The sequence below is a fragment of the Neodiprion fabricii genome, chromosome 6 (genome assembly GCF_021155785.1).
Source record: "Neodiprion fabricii isolate iyNeoFabr1 chromosome 6, iyNeoFabr1.1, whole genome shotgun sequence".
Classification (NCBI taxonomy): domain Eukaryota; kingdom Metazoa; phylum Arthropoda; class Insecta; order Hymenoptera; family Diprionidae; genus Neodiprion; species Neodiprion fabricii.
In genome coordinates, this window is record NC_060244.1 from 29,320,107 (window position 1) to 29,335,601 (window position 15,495).

Consider the following 15,495-nt stretch of genomic DNA (forward strand, 5'->3'; position numbering starts at 1 on the left):
GAAAAAGCTCGCATTATTCAAGCCACGATCTCTCGTTCGCCCCTGGATCCAGTCTGCAGGATCCCGGGCTCGTTCTGTTCAATTGCAATCTTCCTCGATAATATTCTACCTGCTGTTATTATTTTTATTATTAATATTACTATTATTATTATTATAGTCTTATCATTACTTACGTTGTTGTCATCATTATTATTACTATTTGTATTTACGTACGTATTTTCAAATACATAATACATATATATATATAATATTCGCCTCAGTGAAATTAGCTACATTCATTGTTTCTCCTAACTAATAATGTACAAGTTTTTTTCATTTTCATTTTCTCGGTTTCTTCCCACAGTTCTTAACGTTTGCACGGTACTGCATGTACAGCTATTATTTTGTCGCAATATTCATTTCTGATTAATCATATGCATACGAATACACATGTGTATCATATGTATGTATGTAAAACACACAGACTATGTGTATGCAAGTTACGGATTTCTGCGTGCATTCTGTGTCTATGGGTGTGTTCGTGTGTGTGTGGGTGTGTGTGTGTGTTACATACGTGCGCAGATGCGCAGTGCACTGCAAAATTTTTTTTTTTTTTTTCAACTCAATAAATCATTGTTATTATTATTGTTGTTGTTGCATTTTATTGTTATTGTTAGTATATTATTCGTATTATACTTATAACTATTATTATTACTATACTATTACTATTACTATTACTATTACTATTACTATTACTATTACTATTACTATTACTATTACTATTACTATTACTATTGCTATTGCTATTATTATTACTATTACTGTTACTATTACGATTACTACTACTACTACTACTACTACTACTACTACTACTACTACTACCACTACTACTACTACTACTACCACTACTACTACTACTACCACTACCACTACTACTACTACTATTACTACTACTACTACTACTACTACTACTACTACTACTACTACTACTACTACTATTACTATTACTACTACTATTACTACTACTATAACTATTATTATTACTATTATTATTAATATTATCATTATTGTTATCGTTATTATTATTATTGTTATTATTATTATTGAAATTTTTAGGCCCTGAAGCCGAAACTCCCTAAGGGCCTTACATAAACAAAATACATAATTTTTGATGCAAGTAGAAATAATGATTAACATCTAGAACGAAATAATAATTCAAACGCTACATAACTAACACTATATAGTAATATGAACTGAATTTAAACATAATGAAAAATTATTATTATTATTATTATTATTGTTATTGTTAATTTTTTTTTTCATTTTTTAAATTTCTTTTTTTTTTTTCATATCGCATAACTTTTTGTCGTAGTCGAACACGTCATTGTCACCTGTTACACTTGTTGCCTTATATGAATATTGCTAGCTACTTTATAATACGTGTAATACGTGGACTGGTAACATTCCCCGCGGGTAAAAGCGAGACGCGCGATTCAAAAATTATCCAAAAACGATATATTTCACACGAATATATGCGTTAGAAGCGGTAATTTATTCATTCGTTAAATGCATTATGTGTATATACCTATATATACATAGTCAACTTTTCGTTGAATTGTCTATTTTTATTGTTGGGTTATTTTTTTATCATCACTATTATTAATATTATCGTTATCATTATCTTTATCTTTAGCTTTATCTTTATCTTTATCTTTATCTTTATCTTTATCTTTATCTTTATCTTTATCATTATCATTATCATTATCATTATCATTATCATTATCATTATCATTATCATTATCATTATCATTATCATCATCATCATCATCATCATCATCATCATCATCATCATCATCATTATCATTATTATTATTAATATTATTATTATTGTTCCTGTTTTTGTTGTTGTTGTTGTTGTTGTTGTTGTTATTCTTATGATTATGATTTTCCCTTGTAATAAAAAAATTCAATTCCATTAAAAGAATTGTATTTCCCATTTTCAGGCCAACGAATTCTTCCGTATTATTTCGCTCCCACCAATAATCGCTCGTCTCGCATATCGCGGTTCGCTGCGGCCCTTTGATCGTTGCGTTTTGATACTGTGTGTAGGTATGTAATCGTCTCTCTAGGTTGTAGGTATAACACGTGGGAACGGGTGGTGTTGAGCTTACACAGAATTAAAGAAACTTATTACAAGCATGAAAATAGTACAAAGCTGGGCTCCTTTCATTTCACCTACTTCAGCATAAATACCCGTCGTATTTAGTTTTGATTTTCGAACTTATTTCTGGATTCGTTTGTGTTCTTTGGATGAATATTTTGATATTTCGTATCGTTTCAAATATACATGATCCGCGGCGATTCGCCGCCTAAATCGCGATCCTTACCACACAAATCAATTTCACTCATTTCCAAATGTATTGTAGTGCATATGTATGTATATTGTGTGTAGATCGTAGATATATTATATTGATAGCCCTCCTAGTATACCGCGTTTCGTTTCCACAATATTATACTTCCGCTCAGCGGACATATATGTATATAGTATAATATATGTATAATTTGCGATCATTATTTATAACTTATTATTTATATTTATACTCATATTTATGCATATAATATTTTTTTTATTTTCCTTAAATGTTTTTTCCCCTCTTACTTTATTTTTCCTAATCTAATTCGTGCGGTGTGCATATATATAATATATACCTATACGTATATGTATTGTATATAGAATTGTCTCTTCCTTCTTTCATCATCATCATATATATATATTTATATATATATATATATATATATATATATAGTCGCGCATGGGCGACACTGTGCAATATTGAATTCCTCGTGATTCAACGTTCTTTTTTTTTTTTTTTTTTTTTTTGAATTTTTTTTTCCTTTTTTACTTTTATTTTGTGTAATTTTTTGGGACTTTTTTCTTATTTTTTTTCTTTCCCTTCTTCACCTCTCGGTAATGGTGATCGCAAGAGAGAAAGAGAGCGGGGAAATTCAAACGCGACTATTTTTCGAGATACGTCGTTGTCGTTTTCGACGCCATAAAAGGAAGAAAAAAAAAAAGGAAAAAAACAACTTCACGCTACGTCGTGACGCCAGATTGCGTTAATGTTGATCATTTGTCCTATATTCATACATCCAGCGAGAAACGTTTGAATCATTGTAAAAATAATCGGTGCAATAGATTGATCGATTGATTGACTGATATATTTCACTTGTTTTCTTTGCACCGATTCACCACGATTGGCGAATAAAAGTTTAAATGTGTTTTGTAAGCAAAAAAAAAAAAAATGTCACTGCGTATTTGAATTTCCATTAGGTTCGGTAAAAATACAAATGTTGAAGCAACAAAAAGAGTCAACGAGCGTAGAACCTAATACTACAATAGTTTCTGGTGACGACTCGGCGAGATGTAGGCATAATTCAAATTCTCAGTATACTGCACTATGTAGGAAATATATTTCCATTTTTAATTGCACTTTCCTCGCCTTTGAATTTCTCTGCGCACTGATGGTTGTATATTTATATAATACATAACTAACTAACTAACTAACTAACTAACTACCCGTCTATAGCTAAGGTAAGTAACTAACTACCCAACTAACTACCTAACAAACCATCTAACCAACCGGCCAACCAACTGACTAACCAGTTAACCAACTAACTATAACCACCTAACTATATCGGCTTTCAATACACGTAATTCTTTCTATTATATAATTTATACATATTTTACGCGTGTATTTCAACTATTGCACACAGGCGATTTAGGGGTGCGATGCCTGCGCGACGTTCAGTTTTCAATTCGCAATTTTGGGTGTTGACCAGCGATCGGAGCTACGATTTTAGTTCACATTCAAGTTCGAGGCACGTATTGATACGTAACGGTCGATTAATCGTAACAATAATTAGAAAAAAAAGAGACGGCGATTTTGCACGAGAGCCGTGAGTTGAAAAAAATTAGCATTTTTCGTCGCAAACGTTTCGCGGGGAGAGAATTGCTGCAGTTCGTATCGACCCCGTATTCAAAGACTCATTCGCTGGGTTAACATTCAGCGACTCGTTCCAAGTTTTTGTTTCCTTTGCAATAATTTTATTTTATTTCCTATATTTGAGTTTATAAATTCCGTCTCGAATTTTGCGAAACAAATTACAATTACGTGCCTGGATAAAGAAGAAACTACTTCAACACGTCAGATTCAACTCCAACGCTAAAAGAGAATATGACGAATCATGGTATTCAACGTTTTTCTTTTTTTACCAAAGATAAAACGCTTTCCTTCCTTTCAATTTTCTCTTTTCTCTTAAAAAACTACAGGCAAGTGGTCATTCAACACGCCGGTTCCTTGAAATTGCGCTACAACGTGGTTATTACCACAAGTTCAGATTCTACATTATACGAAACTGGCAAGATGCGTATCTCGTTAAATAAAACGGCAGCACCGCACCCCTACGCCACGTCAAATCATGCACTCATTGTCTGCAGTTACCGATAAACTAGCGCACGTAATATGACAATGGTAATAATAATAACAATAACAATAACAATAATAATAATAATGATAATGATAATAGTGGTACAATGCGACACAGCATGACGACGATGATAGTCGAATGAGAACGATAATAGTAATAATAATAATAATGATGATGATGATGATGATGATGATGATAGTGATAATAATAATAATAATAATGGTCACAATAATAGTGATAATAATAACAAGAGCGAAAGCAGAGTGTGCAATAATGTCATCAGAAACAACGCTGCGTCTTTGCTCCGTTTTAAAAGAGTCACGGGTATGTCCGTTGGCATAGTTTGGTGTGTCAGTAGCCAGCCAGCCAGCCTGGCAGCAATGGAACGCGGCTCCGTTCGACCCGCATCCGGAAGCCGTTCTCGGTTCAGCGTCAACGGAAGTCGCGAAGAGACGGGCCTTGGCGGAGGGATGGTTCCTCGGTGTGATCGGCGTAGGTCTCCTTCGCCGGCTCGTCATTTTCCTTCTTCTTTTTCTTCTCCTTCTCCTTCTCATTCTTTTCCTTCTTCTTCTTCTTCTTCGGCGTCGTCGTTGTTGGGCGTACCTATTGCTGGGGAGGGGGAGGGGCTCAAACCGGAAGTGACGTAGCAGTGGTGTCGCTGGCGAGTGCGTGTTTACCATCACACTAGAAGACTAGGCGCCAGCCAGTCCTCATCCGCTAGCTGGACCGCAACCAAGAACACACTTTACCATTTGAACACACAAACGCTGATTAAGTATGGTGTCCGATCTCGAATTTAAATCATTTAGTATTCATCTAATTTACACGCGTGCCCACGTATGTGCAACTATCATTTACCAAAGCTCGCTACTCCGATACCATTCCCCATTTACCATCAAAGAAACAAAACGGGGATTCGAGAAGTTTGCCATTTGGAATTGACAAACACGAGCAAAGAACAAACCGTATAATACTGATGCAAATCGGCACATGACACAACGAACGAGATACGTATATACCTAATGTATATTACAAGTGAGGTATAAAAAATTTTGCGTATTTCGTGCAATATTCTAAATACGCGCAAAGCGCCAAAGTCTGATGGAACGTTTCAAAGCCCGATGCTTGCTCGATAAAGTTTATAGGCTATTCGAATTGTCGAGATAGAATTTGACAGGGAGATCGGTACGGTGCTGCAATTCTTTTTCTATCAAGCTTCGCGTAACTCTTTCCGGGTGGTTAGTTAGTGTATCGAATACGCGACCCCCTCTAGCTGAGCCGACCCTGCGCAGATTCCAATAGCCACTTAATCGAAATTGCCCCACTCGTCACGAGAACACTCTATAACCGTCACGCTCCTCTGATGCAGGGCTATTTTATTTACCTGAGCATTCTCACGCGCAAAACATTCGACTTTGCTTATTGCAGCCTCGACTGTAATTTATCGGTCTGAAACCCCGGACAACCCTTACCCGTATCGTTTGGAATTTGCATGAATATAGGATACAAGTTTTTCAGAAATCGCGAACCCAAATAAAATAATTTTCACTATTGAACCAGCAACGAAACCATACCACCATAATTACTCAATAATATAAACACACAAACATGCGCGTTAAAGTTAATGGATATTTGCATAGTACGGACATTAGATACACATGCGGATAGGTCTCGAGTGTCCGGCTTCACTTTATTACGAATCTTGAAGACCTCGCATGTAATTGTAATTTATGTCAGAGATAAATTTTTTTATTCCCTACTACAGGGACCTTTTCTTTTACTATCCTTTACTATTCTCACAAATTCTGAGGTACTGTCGTAAACAGAAGATCAGGACGTCGTCATATTTGTATTTACCGGATTCCGATTAAAGGTTGAAAATATTTCGAATACATGGCGGCTTTTAAGGTGAAATATATTCAATCCGGACACTCGTTACATTATAAAAAACAAAAACCCAGATATTTCATAATATGGTGAACAAAATTCCATTGCAATAAGAAACATGCTGAAAATTCCACGGTGCACGGAGAGAAATTTTTGTCCAAATCCATAATCAACAGAGTTTTTTTTTTCTTCAGTAATGTACGGATTTCCAAACGTATGATAATATCGGAAATAATTAAATAGTGAATGAAAAATTTATAGACAAAAGCGTGCGAATCACAAGACAGTTATCAAACGTATATAAAAAACAAACACATTCCTAACTCGACGAGCCGATACTCCGAGACCCAGACTGATTTTTTTCTCAAGGCATCCTGGTCAAGGTGGGTGAACAAAAAAAAAGAAAAATAACAACTCCAAGTATGAAATTATTCGACTGAAAAATATACAGTCTGTGCCTCGCAGCCGTCGAATTCATGGAATTACTTATACGGGGTAGAAACCGACCTGGAACTGTTGCATGGGGTAGGCCATCATCTGGGCGGGCGGGGGCGGGGGTGGTGCTGCCGCCTGGACGCCGGGGGGCGCCGACACGGTGGTTGCGTGGTGCGGGGGAAGCTGGGGGCCTCCGGGAAGTCCCTGGCCCCAACCAGCGGCCGTTCCCGCCGCATGAACACCCATCCCCATCCTGCGGGAGGAAGAAAAAGGGTAAAAACCAAGGACGAGGCGTCTTTGGATACGAAAGTACGACAATCCCGGCGTATAACAATTGAATACCAGCGAATGAACAAATTGTCGAAGCAAAGTATGTAATCTATAGGTGTGTGTGTGTGTGTGTGTACTACATGTGTTCTTAAGGGCAGTGAAATCGAATTTCGATTATCGCACCCCTCGAATTGGTTCGAAATAATTTAACGAAACGTTGCATTTTTTTTTCTTCCATATTTACCTACCCCTAAAAATTACAAGAAAAAGTAACGCTTGCTAAGTGTGGGTAAATATGGAGGAGGAAAAAAAAACATACGTAAAATTTTTTTTTAAATCATTTCGAACCAATTTTAGGGGTGCGACCATCGAAAATCCAATTCACTCTTCTCAAGGACATTTCCAATGTATACCCACGGTGATTTTGACATGACGGTTCGTTCGTTCACCGGTATATTTGCCTTACTCGAAAAGTGATCAGATATAGCGGGTAGTATCACGTGTTTCGCTCACCCCATGTATTGGGCCTGTTGGTACCCCGCGAACTGTCCGTAGGTGTAACCCTGCATCCCCTGGAGGAATCCACCTGCAGCCTGCATCTGTGTCGCGGTTGTCGGATACGACTGGGGTGGATACCAGTAGCCGAGCTGTCCGGCACCGCCGATTCCACTTCCGACCCCCGCCACCCCCGCGACTCCAGCTGCGGCCGCAGCGGCTGCCGCCGCCGCCGCGTAGTAGGGGTAGGTCGCTGAGGTGAGCGTCTGCGGGGTGAAGGGAAGAGAAGAGAAGAGAGAGAAGTGAGAGGACGTTGAAACGTTGAAACGTTCGCAATCACGGTAACTCCTGGATAATTGCGGGTGGAAGAGGAGGAGGAAGGAGGCTGGCGGCGAAACGACCACCCTCCACCCCCCACCTCGACCCCCGGCATCCCGTGGAAAATAAAATTACCGCTCCGTTCTCACCTGTCCGGTTTGCTGGGCGTTGTTCGGATCTCCGCTCTCCTTTCCCCAGCTGCACTTCACCGTCTGTCCGTTTATGTCGGTGTTGTGGACCGCGACTATGGCGTGCGTCGCCGATTCTTTCGTGGAGAACCTGCGGGAGGCGGGGAATGAATTGTATTTATCGATTCTAAAACTTACCAGACTCACATCAATCACGACATCCCTCGTCGTACGGTGTATTTGCCAAGTAATATATTTTTTGCAGTATCGAGAACGAGCGGAGAATCGATTCCATTTACGATACCCGTGCACCCCACTGCAGGGTGAAGTGCGTTACGGGTAATTATTCTCGGTTCGGTGTAATGTACGCGATATACAATGTATGTATATACACGTACATGCATAGGTATGTACGTGCCCAAGTAGAAACCGCGGCTTTTTATCATCCCCGCGATTCTTATCTTATCCGAGATTTCTATAATGCGTACGTGACTCAGCGGCTAGACGGTTGTGCCGAAAACCATAACGTGTCGACGGATTGGAGGGTGAGGGGAGCGCGTAAAAAAAAAGAGCCGTCCGATAGGCGGGCCCCGTTTTTAACGGGGCATTATAAAAGTAATCTGGACTGCACACGCTTGTGCTCTCCGAGAGATAAGAGTTAATAAAATGTTTCTATTATCGCGGGGGCTAGGAAGGTTCAACCCTGCAGATGGTTGAGTTAAGGGTTCGTTGCGTAAGAGATCGACTTCTTTTCTCTATCTTTCTCTCTCTTTTTCCCTCCGCTGTGCGGGACGTAAAATGGCAAATGGGGAAAAACGGGGTAAGGATGTAATGGCTGGAGGGAAAAGCTCACCCCCGTCCCCGGGGAAAACGGGATACGAACAGACGCGTCGCCCGGCTACCGTGCGGCATTATGAATTGCTATCTGCCGGGCGTCGTATATCGAAATATGTATATCCGAAGGGATCAGAGGTGGCGTTTTTCACTCCGCCTGCTTTTCCTGCCTTCGTGCTCTGTAGCCGGAGCCGCGTCAAGATATACCCAGGCAAAAGATAGGAAGAGGATGGCGTCCGCCAATTTCCATCGCCAAAGTTCGAATCGTTTCTTATGAGATTTTCCGATGCCGTTTTCATATAACCGAACGTCTGCAGTGTATACACGCGTATAAAGGCGAGGTAACTCCGCGTGAGTCGCCTTTTCTCTCGTACAGCGCGCGTGCCTCTTTACATTATATTCTTACGTCGAATGAAAGGAAAACGTTTTCCATTCGACAAAAAAATCGCGTACCTTGTACGTAATAACTTCTGGGCGATAAATGTCTGGCGATATCGAAACGTTGAATGACTATCGATCCCGAAACGGAGCGTTGCATCAAGGCTGTGAGATCGAGCCGCCGGCGGCCGTTGACTCGGCTAGTCGTTGAATACGCGAATATTAGCGTTCGCTAATTAAAACTATGCCGGCTGCCCGACGACGGTTCGCGAAAAATAGCGGGTGAAGTTCGAGAGTAAAGGGCGAGTCGCGGGGTCGGGAAATTTCGCGGTCTGCAAATTGAGCGGTGGTGTACCTACCCACGGATGCCGGCATTCGGCGAGCCGAGGGTGACTGGCTAATTCGTTGATTAAAAATTCAAATGAACCTGGAAGACTGAGTTTCGCTCGGTGGAAGGATACGTGCATGATTCGCGGGAACTCCGGAGGGGGAGGAGGGGCGGGGGGGGGGGGGGGGGGGGGGGGTGAAGGGAGGCAAAAAAGAATCGCTCAATTCGTTTCAAAATCACGGGTTGGACGGGACACGGACGGGGGCGATGTGCGAAAAAGTTTGAAAGAGTCGGAAAATAAGGCGCGCGAGTTCTTGCCGGGGGCGCGAAAAAGGATCCCGGCCGCTTCAAAGTGGCCGCAGGTCTGACGGATACCCGGACTTTTGTGTCCGGGCTGCGAGGGTTTGTTGGGGGTTGTTTGTTTGTTCTCTGTGCGCGGGGGCGGTTTTATTCAACTTTTCCGCATCGGGGTTGAGGCGGGGAATTAAAAGCCGACGAATCGCAGGTGAAACTCTTGGCATCCGAAAGGGGGAAATTGTACGTCGATTTGCAGTGCATATAAGCGACGTTTGTACGACGAACGGTAATTATTCTGGGCAGCCGAGCGCGAGCCATTTCTTTGTACGCGGAAATGGGCCGAGAGTGGAGGGAAATTGACATTCATATAGAACGGAAAAAGCTCGGAGTTACTTCGGCCGAGGCGCTCTCCCGAGTTCTTTTCTTCTTTAACCTTTTCTTTTTCACCCTCCTCACTTGCCTTTCCTTGTACCGGGGCGAATCACTCCCGAGGAAATTGATCCGGGTGTTCGAATCTGTTGCAAACGTCAACGTTCAATCGACGAAACGATCATCGCTAGGGGAGGAGAGCGAACGACGACGTTTGCTGTCTGCGGTTACGCGCCTCTGCGATTTTTACTTCACTCGCGAAAAATTGGCGCGGGTAATTGATGCTCTGTAGATTTGATCGAATGAGGAAATTACGAAGCGGAGCACTAACCGAACCCGAATATTGTGCGGGTAGAAAATTTAACACGTAATTATAGACATTTAATTTCACTCGGTTACTAATTAAACAGGCTCGATAGTCAATCGCGGAATTTCAACCGGTTATACACGAATGACCGAGTGGCAATCAACGATGGAATTTCACCTGCTTGATATTTGGTGGAATGATCACAGAGTGGTGAAATAACGCGGGGGATCGGGATATTATTTTCGATGAGAAATGAACCGCGGCGTTTAATCAGAAGTACGAGGTTCAGGCCCAATTGCGAATCGAACAACATCGAGTAGCTGCTGCGTTTCTAACAACGCGAGAATTGAAGAGGTTGAAATCGACGTAATCAAATACCGTATTCGAATTTTAATAAATCATCGTAAGCCCTCGTCTACGTTGAAGCAGACGCGCGTGCCGCGCGTGTGTCGGTGAATTGGCTCAAACGCGACTTTCACGCGGTAAAAAACCCCGGCGTGCACACACGCGTCGATCGATTCGCGAGCGGGGGATGTTACGTAGAATTAAATAAAAGCGAACCCTTACTCGTAATTGAATTATCAACTTTACCGCGTTATCAGGGCTTTCAGTCTACCCGGCCGCGTTGAAAATGAAAAAGTGAGAAAAGAAGAGAAAAGAAAAACAAAACGCCACCGACAATTTATCCATACAATCAACAACATTCCCGCCGATCGATAAAACTCGAATTTCAAACGTCTACTTTGCGATTAGACCATGCACATACCTATTATACCGCACGTTTCTGAATAGGTCACTGTGTAATTTGCTAATGGCGAGCATATTCCGTGACAGACATACGTATATGTTCGTATATCGAATGCTCGCGGCGCGTGTCTTTCGGGTTAGTCACGGCGAAAAAAGAATCGCGTCGACGAACCCCTTGAGACGAATTGATTCTTGTTCTTGAATTTTGAAAACACGTGATCTTACCTATAATGTTTGGCACTCGGTTGGTATGAAAAATTAGCTGCTTTTGGAAGATACGGCATGAAATTTTTGGAAAATAATTGTTTCGACGAATCGAATGCTTACAAAGACATCCGCCACATCCGTCACATATTTCGTTCCGAGAGTTTCCAGCCCCTGAAAAAATGTGCGATCCGTGGTGTAAAAATAGCAAACGAATCGACCCCCGTAGAGCCAAGGAGAAAGAACGAAGCCAAGACTCTCGAGACTTTGGGACTTTGGTTAACTCGTCGGTGTGAGGGGGGGGGGGGGGGTAAGAGCATGCATGGGCACATACGGACCGTAAATCGTGGTGATCGCTTCTAGGCTCGTGCCTCCGCTTTGCGGCGGCGGTCGCGTGTGTCCGGCTTGCGTTGGTGGTCGTGGGGATCGCGGTGCAAATTGATAGTCCGTGCAGATCGTGATCCAGCACGTGAATCCTCGAGGAACCGAGCCGGAAGGTATCCCTGGAGTTATACGATATCGCGTATCAAGCTACACCGAAACTAAGTACGGAATCGACCAATAAATGCACCGCGATGGCCGATTCATCTCGAAAGATTAAGGGCAGACGTACGCAGAATCAGTTACGATCTACAACCCCTACAGAGATTTACGCCGTTCGCTTACGCGGTTCCCTTCCTCATTCCGTCAATCGCCGACGTTATTACGCGATAAATTCTTTTCACATACCGAACGACGAGGGATGAATGTATGAAAAATCAAGGTAACACAACGTACGCATGTTGAGATATTATTATATTCACAATGTTATTCCACTCACCTGACAAACGCGTATCCCTTATCCTTGAAGACGCGTATCTCCTGTATGGAGCCGAAGGGCGAAAAGGTTTTCTGCATGAGTTCTTCGGTGAGACCGTTTGTGAGGCCTCCGCAGTAGACGGTGCAGTTTGTGGGGCTGCTTTGATTATAAACTTCGTCGAAAGTGAGCGGCTTTGAGTTTGCTGTAAGCAGGGGAACAACTACCTCTTAGCTGATATTCCGAGTAGATCGGTTGGTAAAACCTCGGATGACTCGCCGGCTCGCCAAACGCCAAAGCCAGACGCTTTCGCCTCCCCCCCCCCCCCCCCCTTCATCCGCCTTCTTTTCATCTCTCGTCAATTTTTTATCCCCCCCCCCCCCCCCCCCTCGATCACTGCTTTCAAATCGCGCATCTTACGGCACGAAAGTTTCGTTAAACGAAGACATCGCCGGTGAATCCCTTTCCCTCCCTTTGTTTTCTCCTCGAGTGAAGCGGCGTCGCGTCGGGCATCGGCGTTGCGTGACGCTTGCGAGGGAGGCTGGTTTCGTTTGGTTCGGTTATAGGCAAAGCGTGTATTATGGGTATGTACGCCGGCTCGTAAGTATATAAGACAAAGTGCCGGGGATTCCCGGCACACGCATGCCCGGGTGTACATACCCGACTACACGCGTACAAACACACACACACGCGCGCGCGCGCGAAATGCGATAAATTCAAGAGCGAAGACGACCCCGACCACCGTCTTGTACAGTGTACGTAACCACCGCAGGTATACGTGCATTACGTGGATACATCTACGTGTACTCGATGTTATACTCTATCTTGGAAATTCTCAAGTTATTATTCAGCCCGAAATTGCGCGGGTGGATGATACCGTGCGTGCGATGCGCACGTAAAGATTAACCGAGTCACCTACCTGCGATCTTCGTGCGTATTAATAATATATGTTAAGTATTTGTGTCAAAATTTCTTATCATTTCTATTACGTTATTCCAGTTCTTTATACGCATCGTAGATGTATATCGTACCGAGGTAGGACTGACTCTGGGTCACGTCTACACCCCTGAATTCATCGCTGGCCCGATATAATGTATACGGTATACGTTATGCGATTATATATAGTGCTCAGAAGCGTGTTAATATTATAAATTGCAACTATGATAATTATTATTCGATACTATATAGAATATTGGACGAAAAAGTGTTATTTAAATTTTATAATTGTGGAGAAAAAAATAAATTTTATGTACCAATTATTTTCAAGAGCATATCACACAGAGGTGGAAAAGACGAAGGAGACAGAAAATTCGAATTGAAAACGAAATCAAAATACTACGTAATTGCGGAAAGACGTACGATATGTATTATGTATACCTATGTACATACACAGAGAGACAGAGAGAGAGAGACAGAGAGAGAAAGAAGAAAACGATAGTAATGAAAAGTCAATCAACGATGTATAAAATACGATACTATATAAATATACTTGGACGAAACGTTCACAGTATACACAAATTTCCATACAGTTATACACACAGTATGGGCTCAATGCCTAATTACATGTACATACTATACACACTATGTGACAATACATATAGAATAAAATATGTTAGTGGGTAGACACAATAACGATACATATATTTAGGTAAGAAAATGATCGAGGAATATGCTTGAAAAGATAGAAAGTAAAATCTGAAAAAAACAAACAAAAAATGATTGAGTAAAATACGAAAGAAACGAAACGATAATAAAAAGAAATAATCGTTTTCGTAAACTAGGAGAGTAAATCGTACTCACTAGAAATTCTCGGCATCATCCTTACGTATATTGTATTATCCAAATAGCTGTACTTGTTGTATACGTATAATTAACGAGCGAGATCCCAGTCAATATTATGCCGGGTGTCTAGCTGGGTAGTTACTAATTCCTCTATTTCCATCTACGCACGCGGCTGAAGAACGCTGAGTGGTTATACACAGACTCTACTAAATCCACATCACTCTGTGTGAACGGAAGAGACGTGTACACGTATATATATAATGTATACGTATCACCTGTGCGTTGAAGAGAGTGCAGGGACGGGAGGTAGAGAAAGAGAACGGAGGAAAAAGAAAAGCAGAAAGGGAAAAAGTGAAAAAAAAAAAAAAAAAAGGGAACGAGATGTAAGCGAAGGGTGGCAAGGAGGGAGAGAAATAGCGAAAAAAAAGAACGCTGAACAAAACTCGGCGCAGAGAGAATTCATGATGAGGGTAAAACCACCCTCGTCGGTTTCAAAGGTCTCCCATATAACCCTGGCTACATCCACTGGAGCGCTTACAACACACTATAACGCGGTGTTATATACGCCTAGAACCCGCGTATGCCATCAAGTATAACGTAGTGAATCTGCACACGAGAATCTATGCATATCCCTGCTTCTATATTCAACCGTGCAGCAACGCCGGCTATAAGGTACTCTGACGTAAGGGCGGAAGTACACGCGCCTCTCTCCGTGTTCCAGACGTAGACTGCACCCGCTGCATATTTAACCTCTATACTCGTATCTGCGCCGAGGAAAGATGATGGTACACGATTCTGAGTGAAAAACTTGACGATTGTTATACCTGCTTCAACCGATTTTTACGCCATTCGAATACCTGTCGACTTTTCGTCGCGCAATTTTTTTCTCCTTCATTCGAGATGGCGATACTTTTTCATTCTCGCCAATCTTCACCCCGACTCGCCGTTTTAAGGTCAGCGGGTCGGTTTTTTATGTTGGAATTTTTTCGAAACCACATTTTAATCATTCTTTGGCTAACGTTCGCAATGACTTTCCGATCAATTTTTGAACTCCGGCGATTTGTCACATCGACAGACTTGACAAATATATTTGGTCCAAGTTTAAAGTAAATCAGATAGGATTGCAAGAATATTTTAACTATCTTCACCAGCACTATGTCGAATTCCTCATTTTGAAAGAATAAAATTTTTTTTTTCTGTTCATCAGGGAGAATAATCATCGAGTGAAAATTTGAGGAAACAGACGTGTTAAAGCCCCTAAAATTCCGCCCCCCCCGGGGATCAGCTAGCTCGGTACACGGGTGCTCGTTTAACGCTGCAACGAGCTGGATGTCCGTAGAGCCGAGCGGGTCGTTTGTTATCTCGGTTTCAGGTATGTCGGTCGTCGCTCCATGTCACGGGAAGATGAAGCTCTCCGCTCGAGCCCGCCGACAAGAGTTTCCTGGGCGAGGGC

The 15,495-nt window shown here is 41.9% G+C and overlaps 1 protein-coding gene across 6 annotated transcripts in view; it reads right to left on the reverse strand.

Moving 5' to 3' along the window:
* Positions 1 to 2,672: 2,672 nt before the first annotated feature.
* Positions 2,673 to 15,495, reverse strand: part of LOC124185439 (nucleolysin TIAR) — a 272,445-nt gene continuing 259,622 nt past the window's right edge. For 5 of the 6 annotated variants that reach the window (XM_046576218.1, XM_046576223.1, XM_046576222.1 and 2 more), the window contains 5 exons: positions 12,285 to 12,465; positions 8,022 to 8,151; positions 7,573 to 7,820; positions 6,862 to 7,042; positions 2,673 to 5,188 (listed from right to left, as the gene is read on the reverse strand). In XM_046576218.1, coding sequence (XP_046432174.1) covers positions 5,147 to 5,188; positions 6,862 to 7,042; positions 7,573 to 7,820; positions 8,022 to 8,151; positions 12,285 to 12,465 — 782 coding nt within the window. In that variant the 3' untranslated portion in view covers positions 2,673 to 5,146. Of the gene's footprint in view, positions 5,211 to 6,861; positions 7,043 to 7,572; positions 7,821 to 8,021; positions 8,152 to 12,284; positions 12,466 to 15,495 lie in introns of all 6 variants that reach the window. The other variant, XM_046576219.1, reaches the window with a different exon arrangement.